The sequence below is a fragment of the Cavia porcellus genome, unplaced genomic scaffold (assembly GCF_034190915.1).
Source record: "Cavia porcellus strain 051 isolate PalLab524CR breed Dunkin Hartley unplaced genomic scaffold, mCavPor4.1 scaffold_7, whole genome shotgun sequence".
In the NCBI taxonomy this organism is placed as follows: domain Eukaryota; kingdom Metazoa; phylum Chordata; class Mammalia; order Rodentia; family Caviidae; genus Cavia; species Cavia porcellus.
In genome coordinates, this window is record NW_026947490.1 from 13,431,622 (window position 1) to 13,456,169 (window position 24,548).

The 24,548-nt window shown below is 42.6% G+C and overlaps 1 protein-coding gene across 5 annotated transcripts; it reads right to left on the reverse strand.

Annotated features, from left to right (window-relative positions):
- Positions 1–5,478: 5,478 nt before the first annotated feature.
- Znf274 (zinc finger protein 274) lies at positions 5,479–24,538 on the reverse strand. Of its 5 annotated transcripts, none has more exons than XM_063252543.1 (8): positions 24,361–24,538; positions 24,029–24,243; positions 23,113–23,239; positions 22,319–22,414; positions 12,193–12,714; positions 8,275–8,363; positions 7,280–7,406; positions 5,479–6,944 (listed from the first exon to the last, which is right to left on the reverse strand). In XM_063252543.1, the coding sequence occupies exons 2-8, from the start codon at positions 24,098–24,100 to the stop codon at positions 5,809–5,811; spliced, it is 2,169 nt and encodes a 722-aa protein (XP_063108613.1). In that variant the 5' UTR covers positions 24,101–24,243; positions 24,361–24,538; the 3' UTR covers positions 5,479–5,808. The 5 variants fall into 5 exon arrangements, with proteins under 5 accessions (XP_063108613.1, XP_063108615.1, XP_063108614.1 ...); XM_063252545.1 differs by lacking the exon at positions 24,361–24,538 and adding an exon at positions 24,272–24,332 and having other exon boundaries at positions 24,029–24,101; XM_063252544.1 differs by lacking the exon at positions 24,361–24,538 and adding an exon at positions 24,261–24,332 and having other exon boundaries at positions 24,029–24,101.
- Positions 24,539–24,548: the final 10 nt, after the last annotated feature.

Genomic DNA, 24,548 nt, shown 5'->3' on the forward strand with positions numbered 1-24,548 from the left:
AGGGAGAAAGGGAGAGGAGATAGTATGTGCAGATCCATGCCAGCCCCACTTGGCAGATGGAATACCTTTCCCTATCCAAGTATAGTATTTTCCCCTCCAGAGCTGGATGCATTCTTTTAAGGAATCCCCACCCCCACTCCACCTGCCAAGAATTATAGTAATTTTGGATCTCTTCTCAAGATAGGAGGACAGAGCAATTTTGATCCTGGACCATGGCCCTCCCTGGGCTGAAGTACTGATGACACTGAATCTGGTAGTAATATAATATCACGTCATTTTCTAATTTTGCCTCAGTTTCCAACACTAAATGTAGCCAAATTTCTTTCTCTAAAGGAAGGCTGATAAAGTCATGTGAATTTAGCACAAATTGTGGGGTGAGCAACCAACCATCTTGCTCTAGCATTTTCTGAGACCATACCCCATCCTGTCCTTAGATTGAACACAGATGTTCTTGTTTCATCAACAGCCATCCCAGGGAGAGAAGCCTCCTCTGCCTCAGACCTGACTCATCTTAGCAGCCACCTGGTTGAGTAGATGTATCTTGGAGATGAGTATTATGCAGAAATATCATGGCAGATGGCCAGGGCAGAGCAAAGCAGATTGCTCCAGGGCAGAAAGCAGAGCTTGGGGGAAGAGCTCCAGAGAAGAAACAGCTAAGAACTAAATAGCTGAAAATCATGTCTCCACTACTCCCAGCCACACCCTGGAATGTCTTACTAATTTGGTGGTTATCTCAACTCAGTCATGTGAAAGAGCACAATTAACTGATCACATCTAATAACAATGCACAGCAGACACAGCCTTTTATTTTGGTCCAGGCTACTTTTTCCCTCTACATTTATTCTCCTCCACCGCTCATGCTTCCCATCATTTCTAAACACATGCAACATAAGCAATGCAGTAATAAACAATGTTAGAACTCTGTAACTACCACCTTTCATTTTACAGGTCACATGAACTCTCACTTTCAGGAATAATTGTGAATATGAACTGCAAAATGACTTTTAAGGTCCTTCTATATAACTATTGTTTTTAATCATAAACAGAAGGTTAGATTTTGTCAAAGGGTTTTTGAGTATACTGAGGTGGTAAGATGATTTTAGTAGTTGCTTCTACTAATGTAATTAGTATTAATGTGATTAAGTATCACAAATGTGATACTGATTTGCATATGCTGAACCATCCTTGCATCCCTGGGATAAAGCACATTTGGTCATGATATGTAATCTTTTTAAAGGTTTGCTGAACTGTTTGTTGCCATGTGCAGCACAGCTCTTGAAGTTGGGGGCAAGTTGATGGCCAAAGGATAGAGAAATAAAGGTAACAGACAATATACAGAAAACTAAGGTCAAGTGGAGCCCCTGCTTCATCTGTGAGAAAAAGCAACTACTCAACCACTGCAGGGCTTTTATTTATACATTTTTGCAGGTTGGTGTCATGCGATGCCCCTTTGCCTAGTAACCTTGGACTGGAGCAGTTTGTTTATGTGGCCTGTTACGGTACTCTTTGTTTTCAGACAGGCATTGCCTTGACCCCTCATGTGTGACCAATTTCCTTTCCTAGTATTTTCTTGAGGATATTTCTACTTATGATTAACAAGCTTGCTTCCAGGAGTGAGTCTGACAGTGCCCCTTCTGTTTTAATTTCATTATAAAGTTTAAGGAATACAGTGGACTTACTCATTTCTTTTTCCTTTTTTTTTTGGTCTTTTTCTTTTTTATCAGTACTGGGGATTGAATCCACGGCTATCTGCTTGCAAAGCAGGTGCTTATGCCGCTGAGCTAAATCCCCAGCCCCCGACTTACTCATTTCTGAGGGCTGTTGTAACTCAAATTGCAATTGAAGGCTCAGGCTCCCCTCACAGCCTTCAAAGTCTCTCTCTCCTGTATGCAGACATATCTCCGTCCTTTGAGAAACACTAGCCCAAGATTTCTCAACCCCATACAAGAAAGGATGTTTGAATGTTCCTTCCGGAACTCTTTTAAGGGTTAAATCTGGATCTGAGGAGAAGCACAAGTGGCCAGCATTTGGGTCCTAACTCGAGACTTGGACTCTTAGCTAAAACTAAAATTCCAGCCATAACCCAAGTTGTTTGTATGTCAGGCTGGCCGTAACTTGAGAGGCCACTTTATGGTGTTAGATCTCTCTGGAAGTTTTTGTACAATTTGGTGGGGACTCCATTGGGCCCTGCACTTTTCTTAATTGTTAGGTTTCTTTTTATTACTACCTCATTTTCACCAATTATTGGGTTATTCAAGGCTTTATATACTTTTGGTTATTCACATGACTCTTTGTATTAAATGTTTCTAGTATACAGCACTATTAGGTTTTGTTTTAGAATCTGACTTGCCAGTCTGATGATGGGGATGTTGAAACCATTCACATTGCTAGTTATTACTGAAAGGTACAAAACTGACTTATTCCCGTCACTATACTGTATTCCTGTTACTGCTCCTTGTCCTTTAAATTCTCATTGTACTTGGTAATGTTTATTCCACTAAAATTTCTTCGCGTTTTTTTTTTTTTTTTTGGTACTAGGGATCAAACTAATGACCTTGTACTTGCCAGGCAAATGCTTGTGCCAGTGAGCTAAATCCCCAGAGCCCTAGGGTATTCTTGAGAAGCTTTTGGGATGCTGATTTGGTGCTTATTAATTTTTAAGGTACTCTTTATATTGGAAAGACTATAATTCTCCAATTTTGAAAGGTGGTTTTACAGAATAGACATCACTGGTTTGGAAGTTGTTTTCAAACTCTTTAAGGTTTGTGTTGAGAAGTCTGTTATAATTCTAACAGGTCTAGCTTTAGAACTGATTCTCAACATTTTTCAGTGTGAAATCTTGTATGTCATTTGTATCAAAAATACTTTTCCTAGTCCATTATATTTTTTGGCACACAAGTTCTCATTTTAATCTGGCTTGTTTTCTATTATTTATAAATGAGTACATCTTAATTTCCTTAATAGTATTATAATTCATATATTTATATAGCATCTTAAATTTTGTACTTTATCATTTTTGATAGAATTCATTAGCCTAGCAGTAATGAGTTTTCTCTAAGATCTGATGCAACTGTAAGCCAACTCAAGACACCTGGGCATCCAACTCTATCACCTAATAGCTGAGAAGTACAATTCTACTTTGGTAGTTGTCCCTGGCCTACTCCACATGACCACAGTGGGTGTGGGATACTATGGGGCATTTGGCACACAAGTCACAGTACGTGCTCTGGTGGCAGCTCCCCAACCTAACCAAGCCTTGGTCCCCACTTCTGCCTTAGTCTCTCCAACTCAAGGACTTTGGCTTTCTTCCCAGTTTATTCCAAAGACCAAGGAGAACCCCCAGTTTCAGTGGGAAATCTCCTCCTCACAGGGAACCGCCAGCCCCAGAACACCAAAAGTAGTTTGCTGATTCCTAGGCCTAGGACTCATGACCCCTGGGGTTAGTCGGGCTTCATATGACTGGGACCACAAAGGGTGTACATCTCCCTTGCCATGGCCACTGACCAGCTTGTTGGCCACATGCTAAGGTGACTGTAAAGCTGGGTGTTTGTGCTTGGGTCTGTGTGTGTACAGGCAGAGGCGAGAGACTCAGTCTGGCAGGCACACAGTATCCCCTAGGTCACACTCTTTCCTCAACTAGCATCATGCCCACATTCAGTGGGAAAGACTCTTGCAATGAGACGAAAGGTTATCCAGGGGAGGGGAGCACAGTGCCCACCTCTGCACAAGAAGGTCTTTAGGACTGTTCTAAAATTTTGTGCAAGGGATGAGGAAGACAGGCAGAGGCTACTTCGGAGCAGACAGGCTAGATGTTTATCAGAGAGTTCTGTAACCTGGTTCTGACTTTTTAGACCTATAATTTCCAGAGGATGAAGGCATCTATGGCCTAAGCTTCACATGCCCTCCAGCAGCCACTCTGGGAAGGACCATTTGGTCTGAGCAATCAGGAAGCAGATGAGCTGTTCCTGTTTGCCTCCGAATTTCTTTACCTGCCAAATTCAAGGGCATAACAAAACACAAGTCTATAGATTTGGGACTGCTGGTTCCATAGATCTACACAACTACATTCCTTACTATCTCTCAAAATGGCCTTGCATCTTCTAGTCCTGTGTCCTCCTTTTCCTATGCTGCTAGCTCTTAGTCAGTAATGGTGAATCTTCTAAAAATTGAGTGCCAAACTGCAACACCAAACTCACTTACTTAGCACAAAGGGCAAACAATGCAATTAAATCTGAATGCTGAGAGTTCAGTTTAGAAAAAAGAATTCTACATTAAAATCTCTGACCTTAACAGAAAAAAAAAAAAAAAACCCACATTGGCTACAGATTCACCACCACTGTCCTAGGTTACCACAGGATTTGGGACCTAGGAGTAAGAAGCTAGTGGGTTCTGACTTACAGTCTCATCCTTTGGTCACAGAGTGGTGAGGGGAGGATGTGGTATTCAGGATGCTCCAATCCTGGCTACATGTTGTTGGGCCACCTGTTGGTCCTGAAAAAAAGGCTAACATTCAATTTGGGTTGCTGGATCTAAATACCTTGGTCACACTCATGCACTGTGCCTGACAAGTCAAAGCAGCAGGGCTGCTGGTGTCCTCTTAGCACCTGATCTCCAGTACCCACACTAATTCTGTCTCCAAAGCCTGTTTACATCTTTAGAGAAAGACGTTAATAAGCATGTTCACCATGGAGGAGCTGATTACACCTGCTTCAGAGGCGCAAGCTCATCTACAGTAGCACACATCTGCTGAATGAGTAAATTTCTACTCATTTTGCGTTTTTTAAAATTTTGAGACAGGATCTTGCTACATTGTCCAGGATACAATCCAACTTGTGATCCTCCTGCCTCAGCCTCCCAGAGTTCTGGGATTATAGGTATGTGCCCATCATATCTACAAATAAACCCACCTCTAAGTCCATGCTCTATTTCTGAGATACAACCTAGCTCTAAAATGATTTTTTTTTTTTTGTCTTTTTTCCTTTTTTATCGGTACCGGGGATCGAACTCACGACTGCCTGCTGGCAAGGCAGGCACTTACGCCGCTGAGCTAAATCCCCAGCCCCCTAAAATGATTTTAAATGCCATGCAGAAGTGTCAAGAGCAACGGTGGAACTCTTGGGAGTGTTTTCCATGCTATTGGCTGATCTACTGTGAAAGTAGGCACCAAATACACATCCCAGTGCAGCCTGCATGTTCTTGCTTAATTTGGTAATGGGCAAATGGCCAGGAGATTCCCTTCCTGGAGGCCCTCAGGAGACTGAAACAAAGCAATTGCCCATTTCTAGGAGATCCCTTCCTGGGGGGTTCCTGCCCTCTGGAATGATTCTTCAACAAGGCATGACTCACCTGTCTGGATTTACCTGAACTCTGGGTCAAGCTGCTGCAGTTGTGTATGTATTTGCTGGAACTGTCTCCCAACCTTATGTTTAAGTATTGCTTATTTCAAGCATCAAGTCATTATTCAGGCAAGAAACAAACTATAACAAAAATATATAGTTTATTTATCCACATTCTCTTAGACTTTGCTGACACATTAAATATTGTATTACAGATATTATTGCAGATTTTTAAAAAATTTTAAGCATTTTTAGATTTCATCACTAATCTTAATATAAATGAATCTTTTCTTTCCAGTGAGTTCTCATTAGCAAGTACCCCCAAGTTTATCTATTTATTCATCATGTGCTATGCATGTTGTGCTGGCGTCCCCTGATCATAGGATGTCCTCCTCCCCTTCCCTGTCACACATCATCCCCAGCTGGGGCACTGCAGAGGGTGGTAGGACAGATGCTCCCATGGGTACAGGGGCTAGGAGGCAGGAGGTAGCTGCTTCTTGTGCTTCCTCTTGTGCTTCTTCTTGCCATGTGTGTTCTGGTGGCCAATGAGGTGGGAGCTCTGGGTGAAGGCTTTGCCACACTTGCGGCACACATAGGGCCGCTCTCCAGTGTGTGTCCTCTGGTGCCGTGTGAGGTGGGAGCTCTGCCGGAAGGCCTTGCCACAGTCTTGACAGGCATAGGGCTTGGCTCCTGTGTGGGTGCGCAGGTGCTGGGTGACAGCTGAGCGGTCATTGAAGGTCCTGCCACACTCCTGGCACTTGAAGGGCCTCTCACCACTGTGCACCCTTTGGTGCTGTGTGAGGGAGGAACTCTGCACGAAGGCTTTTCCACAGTCCTGACAAACATACGGCTTTTCTCCTGTGTGGATTTTTTTATGTACAGAAAAGTACCGTGGATTTCGGAACAACTTCCCACATGCACTGCATCGGCAAATTTGGCTTCCACTATGGATTTTTATAAACATGACCTGCTGAATTCGTTGGTCAACCATTTTCTTACTACCCTTGCTCTCTCTAGCTTTGATCTTACGGGTTTTCTGGGTAGCTTTCATATGTGAATGCAGAATCACATGATCACTGCTCTCCCTGGTTCTGCCGGGCTCACAGCCCTTCTGGTTCAATTTCACTTGTGAATGGTGGGTCACATGACCACTGTTCTCCCCAGCTTTGCCCTGCTCACAGTCCATCTGCTGAACCTTTACATGGGAACTCTGAGTCAAGCAACCATTGCTGTCCCTGGCTTTGCCTGGCTCACAGCCCTTTTGGTGATCTTTCATATGTGAACTCTGGGTCACACTCTCACAAGGTGAGACTGATTTGCGCAAACATTTTTTGAGAGGAATTTTCTGGGGTGAAGTTGGGCTCGTGTTAAGACCAGGGTCTTGTTGGGACCCAAGGTACTCAGTAAGGTGCTCCTGGGGGATGGCCTTATCCTGAGCAAGCTCCTCTTCTTGAAATGCTGCATGTAGGACTTCTGCGATGCCACCTTGTAAGAGAGGTTGGGTGTCTTCCCTACATAATTCATTCACTTTTGGGTCATAAATGGGTTCTTCAGCAGGAACATCAGAATCAGGAATCAACTCTTTGTTTTCCACTGCAGTCTCCCACCCTGAAAGAAACCAGAAGGTGTGCAGTGCAGAGATGGTGCCAGGATGGAATCCATACACAGTCATTCAAACCAGGAAGCAAGTGCAGAAAGTTGAAAAGCAGCCGAGAGGGGAAGGCTCAATTTGGTGACCAAGAGATGGTCAGAGGTAGGAAGTGCCCTTAGATTCTCTTGTCCCCAAGATGGGTGGACAGATTCTCTCTATCCGTCCACACTTCCACCTGGCAGGCATGTGGCTCCAGTTAAAGGCCCTGGATAGACCAAGGGGACCCTGAGTGTGTAGCCAGTCCCAAAGGAGGTGTGAGACCTCCAGCACCTAGGAGGCAGCGCAGCCTTACCCACAGACACCAGGTTCCCCAAGGTCTCCAGCATCACATCATGGTACTCAGTCCTCTGCACTGGGCCCAGCAGGCCCCACTCCTCCTGGCTGAAGTCCACAGACACGTCCTGGAAGGTCACCGGCTCCTGTAATGTCACATGTGTGTCTGCTGTGCCAGGGTCTCTGCTGCCTTGGGGATTTGTTCAGAAACAAGAATCTGGGCCCACAAGTCCACTAGGACCCTTTGCACAGCCAGAGTCCCATAGGGCTGGAGGCAGAACTACAAGCGTAACAGGTACCCAAGGCATCCCACTGGGTGCTGCCCTGCCCCACATGGTAGACAAAGCCCTTGGCTTCAAGGAAGCCTGATCCAGGCTGTGCCACAATGAATCCTTTCTGGGTAGCTGACCAGGACTTTCCACCCCCCTTGCCAGGATCTGAGAGGCATTTTGCCCAGATGGAGAAGAGCCCACCTGAAAAAGAATGGGAAAAAGCAGAGCCACGAGATAGGCTGGTCATATATTTTTCCCATTACCTGGGGACCCTGCAATGCAGCCTTGCCTGAAGCCTGAGTAATTACATGAAAGCCAATTAATTCACTCAAATCTGAGAGCCAGGGTAAACCACTTGCAACACAGACCGCACTAAGCAACACCATACAGAACACCAGTATAATGGATGGCTGGACAGTACCAGTCCTGCTGGATTCACATTCCAGCCTATGGGAAAGGAATCTCAAACGTAATGACTTACTCACAACCTGAGTCCTTTCTTGAGGAGCAGGGCTCATTACCCTACATCAAGCTGGTGCCACTCCTCTTCTATGTCAGTCCCCTCATCCTGTAATGGGTTCTCTACTCAAAGATATCTCAGTAGGCCAGGCAGTGCTGTTCTAAGCTTGTGGATTGTGTCGGAATAGCCCAACCTGTAGCAGGCTTGAAAAGCCAGAGGTAATGGGAGAACACCTTGCAGAGACAGTGTGCTGAGAAGAACAAAGGGTGAGGGCCCACTCACCTCAGGCAGCACCGCCACTGGCAGGATGGCTGTATCCTTCTCCTTCCTCTGCTGCTCAATGGCGGCCTTGGGAAAACAGGCAGGCAGCACTGGAAGAGACACAGCATGGAGAGTTGGGGTGGGGAGGACCTAAGGACAGGATGCCCTGGATCTCCACTCTCTTTCTTCTAGCCACTGCCTCTCATGACTTGTGACTCATCCCCTCTACCTGGGAGGGTCACAGAAGACTGTCTGCCTACTGCCAGGACCCTCCTTTATTTCCACACACCCCTGGGACTCTCTTGGACCCTGCATTTTCCTCAGGGACAGTCATCCTTCCCAATACCATCAGGGACCCTGGTCTGGTTTGGTGGATGTCCTGTCTGCCTGCCACCTCTCCTGCCGCCTCATGGAAGGAGGGTATTGGCCACTGGTGCACTCATCTCAGTCTCTTCCACCTTAGAAGATACTTGCTCTACCAGCCCTCAACCCTGCTCCTTCACACTGGGTCTTCATGTGTTCCTACATGGTCCTGTGGACTTCTACCTGCTGCCAAGGGGCCACAGGATGTGACCCAGGCTGGCCCACCAGGCTGTCTCTTCCTCCTGGAACTTGCCCATTTCCTTGTCGCTGAAGCCACTCTGTGTAAGGTTTCATGACAGTCATACTAACGAGTCTCAACTAACACTGAGCACAAAAGCAATATTTTTGGAGCTCTCTGAAGGCTTCTTCCTGTCTTCCTTTGTGAACTATACAACTTTGGCCATCCTTGAAGTGTTAAAACACAGGGTAACTGATCTCAGGGGCTTTACAACTGTCTCCCTAACATCTGTTTTAGTTATCTACTGGGGCCATAACAATTTGCCATAAATTTAGTGGCTCAAATGAACTCAAATCACCTTAAAGTTCTAGAGATCAGAGGTCTACTGTGAGCCTCACTGAGCTAAAGTGAACGAGGAGGACTGTGGTCCTGTAGGAAGTACAAGAGGAAATCCTATTCTTTGCTGTGTCAGCTGCTATAGGACACTCCAAATCTTGGCTCATGGTTGCTCCTGTCTCTTTTTGGAGACAGGCTTTCTGTATGTAGTCCAAGCTGACCTTGTATGTAGCTTAGGCTGAGCCTGAACTTGAGGCAATCATCCTGTCTTAGCCTCCCAAGTGCTGGGATGATAGACGTGTACCACCATGCCCAGCTATTCCTGCCACCATGTCTCCTTCCATGACTCCATGAAATCCCTGTGGCCAAGTGAGGTAACATTTTCTATTGATCCAGGTTCTGAGACATGGGCAGCTTTGGAACAATGACACTGCCAACTACAACACTCAGTGCATCTGAAATGGACAGCTCCAGTTCCTGCCTGCCTGTTTCTTCCTTCCTGTGCAAGCACAAATTTAATTAGTTTACTGTTTTTACTCCAGAAACATCTAGGCAGCTGGGCACGTAGAGCACAAAGGTAAGCAATAGAAGAGCACTCATGCTCCTAAAACCCAGTCCAATGGAAGAACTGAGTCACGAAGTCTCACCTTCAAACACATCTGGAAGTGGCCTTACCCCACCCACCATCACCCTGCAAAACCATCAGCTCCAAAATGAAGAAGACAAACTGACAACTAATGGAAAGAAAAAGAGCTCAACAGAAATGAGGCAGAGAAGATTGGATGATAGGAACAGCTATTTTGGAGAAAATGATGTCTTAATAAGTAATACTGATTTAGTATCATCTTGTTTTGAAGTCTCATCAAGCTTTTGTTCTTCTGTCTCCATTGGTCTAAACAGGTTGTATCTTATTGGATTTTATTATGTACGATAGTATAAGCAAAAACTTTTATAGACAAGGAGATTATACAGAAACCATTGTTCATTTTCTGTTAGTTGATTCTAAATACCCTGTAATACTGTCATTCTCTTAAATGGTTTTACATTGTTTTGATATATTTGATGCTACAGTATAAGAAGTTATACTCAAAGATTTCAAGGAAAGAGACAATATGGTAACTACTTTTATGTCGGGATTATCTTGTGGTGAAACACTATTTTGCTTAAATAGCTATGTTTTGATCTGTGCTGATGTGCTGTTATGCCCTCTTTTATCTCAATCTCCACTTTATTATTTACTTTTTTTTAATTAAGGGAAAAATAAATAAAAAATAGCAGGATATATTATAGTACCCAACTTTGACTTTCCATTATCTTGATTTAAAGCCCTGTATTGCTCTCACCATCTCGTTTTGACTGATGTTGCTCTATTCTGTTTTGCTTGATAGTACCAGGTTCGAAAGTTTAGGCAACAGCTGTGAAGATAGTGGGATTCATTATGACACCCATTCTGATTGACTATTATCTACTTTTATGTCTCCAGGGTTTTGGTTTTGTTGGTTTTGTTCTTTACTGTTTTGTTCAATTTTATTATAACTGATGATATAGGCAATTCTATTAGAGATAGCGGGAGGCATTATGGTAACCATTGTTGATCACCTTGTATTATGTTTTTACACTATCTATTATGTCCACCCTTTTGATTTGACTGACTCTGTTCTGTTATGTCACATTTGGTTCTACTCTCTTCCAAAAAAGTAATAAGAACTGTGGGAGCAACAAAACCCAAAATGTGTAATTGTCATTGTACAAAAGAGAGGAAAAGAAAGTGCTCTAAACGATATAACTGCATGTATATTTAAGTGTATAAGATAGATAATGATATCACTGAGTTTTGTTGGATTATTGAACAAAACTGTTTGCAGTCTCACTGTTGGAATGTCCACTTTATAAGCTTTAATTTTGTAACTTGAACAATTATTTCTAAGATGACAATATGTAATCCATTAACTAGTGATTTCCTAGTTTATTTTTTTCTGTAAATCTGTATAACTTATACCCTTTCTCTGCTTTTTTTCTTTTTCTCCTTAATTAAAAAAAAAAAAAAAAAAAAACCATCAGCTCCGACTGGAAGCACACCATTGGTTCTGGAGTGCCCCCATCCTCTGTCTACCACCCCTACTTGCCACAGCTAGGAGAGTAAAGCTCACATCAGAAAGGCTGCTCACACCGCCAACTCAGGACAGATACCTACTGCCACAGTGTAATACTGCAATGCTACAAGGCAACATGCAAATCCCTACAAGTTGGTATGTAGGTGTGAGCTGTGTTTTCAGCTACTCAGGAGGCTGAGGCAGGAAAATCACCTGCACTCTGGACAACAATACAAGTACTGTCTTATTTTTAAAGAATAAAAAAGATCAAGGCTGGGGGCATAGCTCAGTGGCACAAGCACCTGCCTGGCAAGTGCCAGGTCATGAGTTTGATCCCTGGTACAAAAAAATTAAAAAGGTCCCTATTCGAACCCTAATAGGACAGCCCTACCCTCTGTTTCCTTCCACCACAGATCTACCTAATGTTTTCCTGACTTATGCACATCATACTATGATTACGTCTATTTTGGGACCTCGTAGTGGATGCAACCTCTGCTTGGCACATCTTTCCTGCCTGCCTTCTTCACCTGGTCAAGCTCTAGCTCATATAGCCATCAGGTGCAGAGACTAAGCCTCACTAAGTTCTACCAGTACCCTTGGCCTCTTCCCCACACCAGCAAGGGCGCATACATGTTCACTGGTCATAGCTCCACCTTTCCTGCTGGGCCTCAGGCTTAGCAAGCACTGCCTTGGTCATTACCTCATCCATATCCCTTTTAGAGAAGTGGATGGCTGTGTATAGCCTGGATCCCACAGGCATCACAGCAAAGAGCTATTTACATGAGCTTCCACTAGAAGCCTGTGGAAGGTTTGTTAAAGAACACAGTGCTGGACATCACTGTGGGATTTCAGTTACTCTGGGTACCACGTACAGGACCAGGTATCCTTGTTATAAGGCAAAAGCCCTTCCCCTCCTCTCTAGTACCCTCTTAGAAGATACCTCTCACCTCACCATTCCACGGTACTCACCGCCTTCCTTGGACATTGAGATTACATCCTCTACCAGGGCTATGGCTGCCTGGCAGTCTTCAGGGTGCTGCGACTCTACACATGCCTGGAACTCCCCGGGCAGTGCACCCAGGAACTGCTCCAGCACCAGCAACTCCAGGATCTGTTCCTTGGAGTGCACCTCAGGCTGCAACCACTGGTAGCACAACTCACGGAGCCGGGCCACAGCCTCCCAGGCACTTGTGGCCTCCTCATACTGGAACTGCCGGAACCTCTTGCGAGCAACCTCAGGGTCTGATGGATGTGCTCCCAGCTGCTGGGCCGGCTTCCCACGGGTGTCAGTGCTTAGGCCGCTGTCTTCAGCGTAAAGGGCCTGAATTTGGGCATTCCGGGGACCAGCCACCTGCTGGTTCAGGGTGAGGATTTCAACAACCTTGATATTTGTTAGGCAATTCTCGGTAGGAACAGGACTCAAATGAGAGTCCAGTGGAGGCTCAGCACCAAGACATTCTGTAAGTGAAAAGCAGAGAAAGACACAATATCCTACGAGACAAGAAAAGATGCTTAAATGTTATTACCCACCAAAAAACTCCAATCAAAACCACACCCTGCAGGATGGTTACTAAAGATGGACAGTGGGCCTGGCATACCTGCTCAGTAGTAGAGCTCCATCCTAACATACATTAGGCCCTGGGTTCAACACCCAGCACTCTCAAAAAAACACAAAATACAAAAAACTTCATCAATAAAAAACAGCCAGAACTCTGTAGAAATACAGAAGCTATAACAATTTAACTTGTTAAGAAGCTGTTAAGACTCACGTAGTTATTATACAACTCAGGAACCACCTCCATTTATATATACCTAGTGGAACTTATACTAACATGTTTATGACAGCATTATTTCCAGTAGCTAAAAATATAAAGTTCCACAAATGTCTGTTACCTGATGAATATATAAAACCTCCAAAACTTCATTAGCTGAAAATTCACTTTATACATCTAATCTACCAAACATCACATTATAGGCTTACACCATCATCAAGTCACAGTATCATTAAATCAAATCATCATCAGGCAAAATGTGGTCTTTCATGAAATGAAAGATTTGGCAATAAAAAGGAATGAAATGCCAATATGCCTGCACAGACAAACTTTGAAAACATCACCCTAAGTAAAAGAAACAGACATGAAAGACTACATGTGGTATAGTTACATTTATATGAAATGTCCGGAAAAGACAAATCCAAGGACAGAAAGATGATTAGCAGCTGTTAAGAGATGGAGGAATTAAAACTAACTGGAGGGTGATAGCTAATGGATATGGAATTCTTTCAGTGATAAAGTGTTCTGTAATTAGATGGTAGTGATGGCTGCCCAACTTTGTGAACATACTAAAAACCACTCATACACATTGTGTAAGAGTCAATTTCAAAGTATTTAAAATATTACAGCCAGAAGCAAAAACAGTTAAGAGACCTGTAAATACTACATATGTACAAAGTCTGAGAAAATCTCACTTCTGCTTCCACTGGGGCCAAGAACAAATATCTCTGGGTCCTGGCACAGCGTCCACAAGAGCACATCTGATGAACTGAATTTTGAGCCAGTCCGAAACACCTTGGGAGCATAAAACAGTAAAACAAGAAAGATCTTTAGCCTTCCCCACCAAAGAAACGCTAATTGTTAATGACTAAGGAAAGGTTTTAGAAGTGGAAAAACGTAAATCTGATGAGTATGACTCCTAATTGTACTTATAATGCTCAATGCCACAAACAATGTCAAGAGTAAACTTGCATTTGCACCCCTGCACAAATGTGCAAATGAGGGAGGGCAGCCTGAAGTGTTTTGTCTTGGACCCCTAGTCCCTTTTTCTCTCCCAGGTTCTAGATCCTTTCTTTTCTCTCCCTCCTGAATTTTTTAACTCCCCATGGTGGCCTATGTTGGCTTCAGGGTACTCACTTCACAGACCTGACCTATAAAGTGACGGAAACTACTGCAAAATGGACAGGTGAGGTCCTTGGCTTTTATCTCTAAGTCATGGGAATGTCTCTTGTCTACATTTGGTAAGATTAATCATATATATATGAGCATCTGTTTCTAACTTCTCCTTCTAAATAAGCTCTTTTGAGGGGAAGGGGTTGGTTATCTCCTCAAATTATTTGTTAAAAAAATTATTTCTAATACTTAGCTCCTTTCCTGTTATGATTCCTAGAGGTTTACTCTTTTACCACACCTCTAATGGCTAAAAAGTTTGTTCATGGGGCCAGGAATTCAGCTCAGTGGCATAACTGTCTGACTGACAAGTACAAAGTCATAAGTTTGATCCCTGGTACCAAAAAAAAAAAAAAAAGTTTGTTCACTTATTTCTTTCAATTAATACTCTTAGGCATAATTATCCTAAGAGTAACTCAGGAGGCCAGGGCTAGGATTTATCAGAGACCCAACAGCACAAAACTAAGTGCCTGAGTAAACCTGGGCTTCTTGGTGGATCTGTACAGGTATCATTAAGTTACCATCATAAATGGCACTTAAAAGTAACCTTAACTCTTCCTTGCTCCACAGCTTTATAACTTCCAAAGTTTTGTTTTCTTTCTTTCTTTTTTTGGTCTTTTTCGTTTTTATCGGTACCAGGGATCAAACCCACGACTGCCTGCTTGCAAGGCAGGCGCTTATGCCGCTGAGCTAAATCCCCAGCCCCAGTTTTGTTTTCTTAATCAAGAGGGATTTTTATTCAGTGCTTTACCCCCCTGAAACTAGCTGTTGGGGCTTTCTTTATTCTATTCCACACAATTTTCTTGTCTTGTAATCTTGACCCTGTGTACTTCTAGGGGGCATCCAGGCACTTTTTCAGCATCTTCCATTGAACACTCATTCAGAAAGGTCAGTTGCTGAAGTATCCACAGAGGCCTATCCTGGTAGAGCCACTGAGTTGATGTCTGGAAGTCAAGGACTCTGCAACTCTGCTCTATAGGTACCAAGAGCACAGTGGATATAACCCTTTGGCTTCATAGTTACCATAAGACACCTACTGGGGGTGGCAGAACGAAGGACACCACAGTCAGTGGGACTAGCAATAGGCCTGCAAACTGGTGGGGAAATGACTTCCCCATCATCTTGTGCAACTCAGTCCTCTTAACCTATGAATCACACCCAAAGCCCTCCAAGATTAATCCTGACCACTCTCTATGACCGGAAACTTTGTTCTACTTCATGGAGGAGACAATGGTAGGTCTTAAATTCATAGCCTGCCCAAATAAACCTGGTTTCGGATCCACCCAGGCCACTGCTGTGACTCACCCACCTGGAGCTGTATAATACTTATCAGTATGTGTGTAATACAATGGTCCAAAAATATTTAAATAGAAAATTCCAGAAAGAATGTTAGTTTTAAATGTCATGCCATTCTTTGTAGGATAACAGAATCTCATGCCATCTTGTACGAGATAAGAATCCACCCTTTCAGAGACTGGGGATTTAGCTCAGCGGGAAGCGCCTGCCTTGCAAGCAGGCAGTCCTGAGTTCGACCCCTGGTACCGATAAAAAGGAAAAAGACAAAAAAAAAAAAAAAAAAAAAAAAAAAAAAAAAAAGAATCCACTCTTTCTCCAGTGTATCAACATGCACAGGCTACTTAGTAACTGTCACTTAGTAGTTTAGTATCTTAGTCTATCTCCTAACTATAGACTAATGCTCTATTTCAGTACCCTTATTCAGCTAAGCCTTCTTTTACTTAACTAAGCACAAAAGCAGTTATGCTAGCCATTTGGATATGCCAGAGAAGCTATGAGAAGGTAAGAATTTTATCTTGTGGATACAAGTATGGGGGAAGGCCAGTATACACATACTGTATAGGGTCTGATAATATATCCACTCCTTCAGCTATCCACTAGGGGTCATGCTGGTTTTCAACTCAGTGGCTGACTAGTCCCATTTAATGGAGTCTCTACACCTCTCCTCCTGCCTCCACCTCTTAAGAGTCAGGATTCTGTCAGGTGTGCACTACCAGAGAGAGTAAAAGACATTCTTTCTTGAAGAAACTCTTGTCTTTTTGCAAATTTCTGCTGTTATTTATGCACTCAGTAACAGCTTACTGAACTTCTGGTAATTCAGTCACTGTCCTTCCAAAGGGGATATAAAATCTAAGGATATCCATTTCCACCTGTATTATTATTATTATTAGGTCTTTTTCTTTTTTATCAGTACCAGGGATCGAACTCATACCACACACTTGCAAAGCAAGGCGCCTATGGTGCTGGGCTAAATCCCAGCCCCTACCTGTATTATTTAATAGTCGCTCTACACATTCAAGTCTGGTAACAACAAAATCTTTTTTTAAATTTTAAAGACAAAACAAAACAAACCAAAAACAACGAAACAAAACAAACCCAAAATTTCAAAACAATAGGGGAGTAACATTAATATATTGCATATTATCTTAAAATTACTCAGAACAAGACATAGAAAACTTGACTATCCACACAATATTAGCACAAACCTTTTTTTCAATGAGTTAGTACTGTTACTATCATATATGTATTTGACAAGAAAAAATTTTAAAACATATTTTGTTCTATTTTTATCTTAAGATTTTACTATTAACATTTTACCTGATGATCTGCTTTCTGTGCCACATCTGATATAAAAGTAGGATGGGACATTTCATTTTACTATTCAGTGGAATTCTTTTCAATTAAGTTTCTTTACTTTGTCAAGTAAGTAAGACCCAAGGGTAGTGATTTGCCTGCAGAGATGACATTCCAATGGTTCTTGCCCGTATGAGTCCTCTGATACAGAGCACAATGAGGACTCCTACTGAAGGGCTTCCACACTGTCCTGTTTTCAGGGCTGCTTGTCAGGGAGTTGACACCAGAAGCCTTACTAACACTGATTATGTTCTAAAGATTCTCTGTCACACCACTCCTATGATGCTGGGTAAAGAAACAATGCACATTTCCACAGCAATCTCATTCTTATGGTTCTGGAATTCTCGACAGTTAATTGCAGTATTTGGGCTAAGAACTTTTCCAAACTCAATACAATTATAATTTCTTTGTGCAGTATGAATTCTCTTAAAGTAAGACTCAGAGGCCAGAAATCTCCTGCTATAATCATTCCTGAGATTTCTTCTTTGTGGGCTTCTCAGGTACTGAAAATCTCATGAAAGACACTTTTCTCATCCAAGATCTTTATAGGTCAATTTTTTTTCTTTCTTTCTCTCTCTCTCCCCCACCCCCGTCTTTTTGAGATGGTCTCTCTATGCGGTTCAGGCTGACCTTGAGCTCATTTTGTAGCCCAGGCTAGTCTTAAACTTGCAATGATCCACTTGCCTTAGCCTCCCAAATGCTGGAATTACAGGCATGCGCCACCACACCCAGCTTTTATAGATCAATTTCTCGTAGGAGTCTTCTTTTAGATAAGAAGGTCACACTATACTGAAATTAGGCTTTCTCACATTAAACATTTCTTCTACCTTGTTCCCTGAAGAATTATGTTTCACATAAAACAATTGTTTTGTTGATTTCCTACATTCTCCACCAGTTTACTCTTGTAGCCTTTGGGACTCCCCTCAGATTACATGAAGGATGAAATCCAGAGAAGGATTTGCCTCTCTTACTTTCAAAGACACACAATGAACAGTCCTGTGTTATTTTTACAAAGCTTAAAACAGCTGCCACATTCACATTTGCTAGGCTTATGTCATCCTCTACTCCTCTTACTGGAGACTGAATCCAGAGTGCGCCAACTGAGTTACAAACCAAGACTTTTTTTTAAAAAAAAGTTTTTGAAAGAGGATTTCACTAAATTGTCCAGGCGGGGCTTTAACTTGTGATCCTCCTGCGAGAGTATTGGGATTATTCCTCTTTAATGTTTTAAACTGAAAATATTAAAATGATCTGCAAGTTCATCTCTTCTCTGCACTGCCTTCCTAATGATTAAATGTAGTTTACTTGCAAGTATTCTACCCAAAAGCTGTGCATGATTAATGCAACTCTTGGCTAAAAATTATTTTATGTAATAAACAAAAAAACCACATATTTCTACACTTCAACATAGTCTATGCCTTTGCTAGACTTTTCCGTCTAACTGGCTAATGTGAAAATCTAGGAATAATCTTTTACATGAACATACAAAACAAGGAATACATTTTTAAGTTACAAAGTTCACAGGAAATCTTGCAATGTTTTAGCTTGCTAATGAGGAATTGCCAGCAGCTTTCTTCTGATTCCTAAACAATTACTTACCTAGCCTCACTCAGACCCTGGTGAATCAACCTAACTCTGCTTCTCCCTAACCTGCTACTATTCTCTTAACCACTTTTCCCTTAGATGACACCATACCTGTCTGTACCTTTCCAAAGTTCTATCTTCACAAACCGCTAGAGATATGAAATGCCATCACCTTCTGCTCAAGAATGGAAATGAAATTCCCCTCATAGCTCATAAGGCCTTGAGGGTTCTGCTGAACATAACTCCCACGTCTTCATGCTCTATAGTTACTTACTTTGAACTCACTGGACAAATTTCTGTTTGCTGAAAACTATATAGCTCCTTCTCATCTCATGGTTACGCCAAGTGGTGTCTCTATGTCTGGAAGCTCTCTTCACCATCCTTTTAACGTCTACAGAATTCTTTGCCAGAAGAAACCAGCTCAGTGTCAAGGCTGTGACAATATATCTTCCTTGAACAATTCCTTCTTTGAGCTTTTCACAGTTGGCCATTAGATCTGAAGAACCTGTTTGTAGGCTACTATTTGCTAGACTATGAGGCTTATGGTTATGGGGATTATGCTTGGTCTTTGGTTTATCACCTGTTTATTACATTGCAGAAAAAGGCAGAAGCCCTTCATAAATATTTGTGAGGTGTAAAAAAGGAAGGAAGGAGAAAGGAAGTATTTATGAAGGACCCTTCAACAGAGCAGAGATCATGCAGACCCCATCATCTCAGACCCAGTCCTAAGAAGACATCCTGAAAAGCTTCTCACCTGGATTATATAGTGGTACACTACTCCCTCTCCTCAGATGTGGAGAACTGTACATGTCCACAGTACCTCCTTCCCAGTAGCCAAACTCAGGGAACTCTAGACCATCAAAAGTACATAGCCAGGAAATGGGACTTGGGCTCCAGGAAGGAAGGGATAAGTAGGCTGGAGCAAGAGAGGAAACTGAGGGGGCAGAAACCAGATTAAGAAGGGCTTGTACTATTAGAGTCTTGCAGATTAAGCACAGTTTGGAGATATGTGCTAACAACAACAACAAAAAAATCTCAATGAAAGGAACAGAAATATTTTAAATAGAAAACATCATTAAAAAAAAAAAAAAAGAAAACATCATTAATTGTTATGTGGGTATCTATTTTGGGACTTTATTTTGGTTGTTTGTCTATCTTGGTATCCATGCTGTTTTGTCATGATTGGTATAACTTTGTGATAAACTGTGGGACTGGGGAGGGTTGGAGCTTTAATTTTATTCCTTTATCAAAGTTGTTTAGACTATTCTGAGTCTTTTCTATTTTTACAGAAGTGTAAGAATCAAAATGTTAATCTTTATGAAAAATGATGTTGGCAGTTTGATAAGAGATTGTGTTTTCTGATCCTTATTATTTTTTTCTATTGATTTTTGGTTTTATTCTTTTATTTTAATTTCTCAAGGAAAGATATGAGGATATTTCATAACTTTCTTTTTTTCCTAATAAATGTACTTGGTGTTAAAAAAAAGAAAGAAAAAATCAGATGGGCATGGTGGCACAATCTGTAATCTCAGCACTCTGGAGGCTGAGGCCTGGTATGGAAAGGCTTAAAAGTGAAACTAAGAGTGGTAGTTGCTTTCACTCATTAGAAAAAGCTAGATGATCTTAACCATTCAAAACTGATCTGAAATAAAATAGAATTCACAACCACGCTCTTTGAAACCCAGAAACTTGCCAATTTATATCTGACTAGTTACCTGCTCTTTGCAACTAGCAGCATGTTTTAAAAACACCACTAATGATGAAACCAACTGCACTTCAAGACTGTTTAAAAAAAGAAAACTATAACTGCCTTTTACACACATTGATATTTAAAATGACTCTATATAAACGAAATATGAGAAACACAACTGTTACAAACAACAAGAGAATTTAGCAGTGTGACAAGTTCATCTGGGACTACTGTGTAAGACCCAGATTTGAGCTGGGGATTTAGCTCAGTGGCATAAGCACCTGCCTGGTGAGTGCTCAGTCCTGAGTTAAGATTCCTGGTACCATATACAAACAACAACAACAAAAAACCAGACCCAGATTTGAATAACACACCAGGTAACAATAACACAGTTCAATCAAAATTAAGATGCACTCTAACAGAATTTTTTCAATTAACCCAGACAAGTTAATGCAAGTGTTTACCTGACAAACTAGATGGTCAATGACTGCTAAGAAGTTGTTTTTTTACACTACCAGAGGAACGTCTAGACATTTATTCAAGCTTGTTATGAACCTGTAATTAGCACACAACATGGCTTCCTCAGAGACAAGATTAAAGGAACTCAGAGGAGACTTATACGTTATGACAATAGGAATTTAATCTATGCAAAGATAGTGTTTCCAATAAGCAGAAATGAATCAGAAAATGATGCTGAAAGAACTTATGCCTCATACATATATTAAAGACAATCTCAGATACACTGACACTAAAATGCAAAAAATGCTTGCATACATGGAAGTATTTAGACAATCTGCCTACATAATGATATATGAAACCCAGTATAAAAATAAACACAGAGGGGAAAAAAATAAATATAGGGGCTAGGAATATAGGTAGTATTCTGACATCACCAAAATTTTAGGAAAACTGTCTCAAAAAATCAAAATCTTCTGTATAATTAAACTTAAAAATACAACAGAACTGGGCAAGATGGCACACATCTGTCATCCCAGCACTTGGTAGGCTGAGGCAGGATTGCCATGAGTTCCAGGACAGCCTGGAATCTAAAGCGTGACCCTGTTTCCAAAAACAAATAAACACACACAAAAAATGTTGATCTGAGATATATATTTCAGTTCTAATATCTAAAATACATAGGACCCTACCTCCTCTCATAATATCAAAAGGGCGTAATAGCTGGGCATGATGGTGAATACAGGGAGCTGAGGCAAAAAGACTGGAAGTTTCAGTCCAGCCTAGACTATTTAGCAAGATCTTGTCTCAGTATTTAAAATAACTTTTAAAAAGAGGTAGGAATGTATGGTACTTGCCTAGAAGGTGTGAAACACTGGTTTCAATCCCCAGTACCAAAACAGAAAGAAGAAACAAAAAGAATGAGAAAAATAAAAGGGGGGGCTAAATGTATGAGCCCACAAAGATAAGTCATTTCGTCAGTCATGAAAAGAATGTGAACTGAACTGAATACATGTCTCCTTTGCCTATAAGATAGGAAAACCTTAAAAATGCCATTAAAAAATGCTGGTGTACTTCAGCAATGATCTCTATTATGAAGGGTTTTACACAGCAATTCATTCCTACCATAACTTATACATTTGTGTGTCCTATGAATCCATTTGTAGAAATTCGACCTACAGAAAACCCCCACTTTTACAGGCAGAAAAAATGTGTACAGGGAAGTTCTTTACAGTAACTTTAATATCCATGAATATAGGAGAAATCAAATGTAGAGTTCTTTAGAAAAAATGACATAGGACCTGTTTGAATTGTGTGTAATAGCTGAAAAATGTATTTACCTAAACAGTCTATATATAGCCTGCTAGCTGGGCATAGTGGCCCACACTTGTAATTCAAACACTAAGGAGCCTGAGGGAGGAAGATCACAAGTTCAAGGTCAGCCTGATCTGCACAGTGAGACCTTGTCTCAAAAAACTCCCAATAATCTGGCCAAAAGAAGATACCAGAATTACAAATGATTGTACAAGAAAAGAACAGTAGATGATGAGTAGAAAAAGTGAAGGACCCCAAGATCAACTTGTTAACTACCTGCAACCAGCAATGGATACACTTTCAACCAAGCTGGATATTGCTGAGGTCAGAGGAAAACATAGACCTTGAGTCTCCCCTCAGTACCTAACCTGGTTTTCAGACTCTCTACCTCTTCCAAGATACTGATCTCTGCCTAACAGCTGGTCCATGCCCTGCCGAACTCCCACGTGCCTGCTCTCACCTGGAATTGTGTGTTGAAGAATCTCTTTCTCCACCGGCCAGAACTCTTCTGCCTCCTCTAACTGAGATACCACATCTGGCTTGGAAAGCTGATGTTCTGCTCAAGGGAAAAGAAACAGTACTTGGGGAAGTCTGTGTTCAGATAAAAAAAAAAATGCTGTCCTAGTGCAATACACACAGTCTGTAGCTTCTCTCCTGCTAAGGCATAAAAAGACTTTGGACCTACCTACAACAATCACATATCCATCCCTTCTGTACGATTTCCTAGATTCCCTTGAGAACAGAAATGGCTGGGGTGAAGGTATGACAGTCTGGGAAAGTTTCTGTTTTCTAGCTTAAATATAACAGCTGTGAAAGAGCTGGCCAGGGCAATCTCTTTCCCTTGTTTATGTTTTGAACAGACACAAAGCTCCAAGCAACAGTGATTCAATGACTAGCCAGAGACAGAGTTCATGAGAACCACAGAGGGAAAAGGGTGCAGGAACTTTAATGAACTCAGTGTACATCTGAGCTATGGGACACTGAGACCTCACCTTCTAGAACCATTATAACTCGAAAACATCCATTTCTGAAGCTGAAAATATCCCCAGTAAGTCAACCCTTGTATTCAGGGACTTCAAGGAACAGATGGAATGAAGAAGCTTCAGAAGCTATACTGAGACACTGCCTTTGTCTTGTGGGTACAGGAAAAGCCCTCTCTCACAAGCACCAGGCTTAAATCTTTCCATTCAGACTCCTGAAGCCTGAGCTCAAGCACACATCTCCACAGATCTTTGGCATGGAGGCCAGCCTTACCCACTGAGACCAGGTTCTTGTAGTTCTCCAGCATCACTTCCCTGTACAAGGACTTCTGTTTGAGGTCCAGCAGTCCCCACTCCTCCGGAGTAAAAGCCAGTGTTATATCTTCAAAGATCACCGGTTCCTAAAACCCACAGGATTCTGTTCAGCTGGAGCATAAACTCTTCCATGGTGACAGACAGGAGGAAAGATGACCTGAAAGCATTCATCCTGTCCCATCTTGAACTTCTGTCTTTAACACTTTGAGGAAACCTAAACCTGGCCCTACTCAGGTCACAGTAAGAAGGGCAAGTGAGACCTCTGGTCTGTGAAAACCTGTTCACGTAATTTAAGGATCTGACTTAAGATTGGTGTGCACATACCTACCCTCCTAGGGAATTCCCTGTGTAGAATCACCACACTCAAGCTTTCATACCCCACCTCTGGCTCTTTTGCTTCTACCTTCTCCACCTGCCAGGAATACATCTCCACCTCTCTCTTTTTTGTTACTGAACTGAACACATGCCCACTACCCCCAGTACTGGGGATTGAACACAGGGTCTTCGCACTGAGCAACATCACCAGCCTTTTTAAATTTTTAATTTATTCTCTAAATTTTGCGACAGGATCCATAGGTCTCCAAATTGCCCAGACTGGGTTGTTTACTTCGATCTTCCTGTCTCAATCTGGGATTACAGGAGTGTCCCAACCGGCGCAGCTTCACATTACTTCGTGGTTGACCCTAAAGTCCATCCTGAAGCAAACATGAGCCCCATCCCTGATTGGACAAGTCCTCGCCACCCTCGTGGATCCACTGCAGGAGAGCACTGCAGCTCTTCCCGCAAGCGGTCCCTGCTGGGGCCTCCGGGATGAGGGGCAGTTCCACCCGCTGCGGTTCGGGGAGAGGGCTCACAATTCAGGGGCCGCTACTCACAGAGAACCACGGCTTCGGTAGCTCGGCGGCCATGCTGTCCCCGTCCTTAGCGACCCTCGCGGCGAACGGCATCCTGGGAAACCGAAGTAGAGACGGCGCGCAGGTTCAGGGCGGAGACACCGCAGGCCTCCTCGTCAGAGAACGCCCGTTTCGTGTCGTCCACGGCCAATCTCCCAGCGCCACACATTCCTGAGGCCTGGCTCGACCTGCGGACCCTGAAAAGGCGGCTCACCTTGTACTCACCGGCGCGTGCTGCACTATGGCTCCCGACGGCAGCAGTGAAGTGCGTCAGCGCGCCTCCTGGACTACAACTCCCAGATGCCCCTTCGTACCCTGTGGCGGCCATCTTGTCTCGCCGTCTGGGACGCTGCCGGCGAAGCAGCAGTCGACAGTGAGGGGTGTCGTGGACTGCCCAATTGCGCAGGGGTGCTTGAACTAGGTTGCCAGGGCCTAGCATTTCCGTGGGCAGTGACAGAGGCCGGGAAACAATCGTGCCGGGAAAGAACCTGTATCCTGAGGT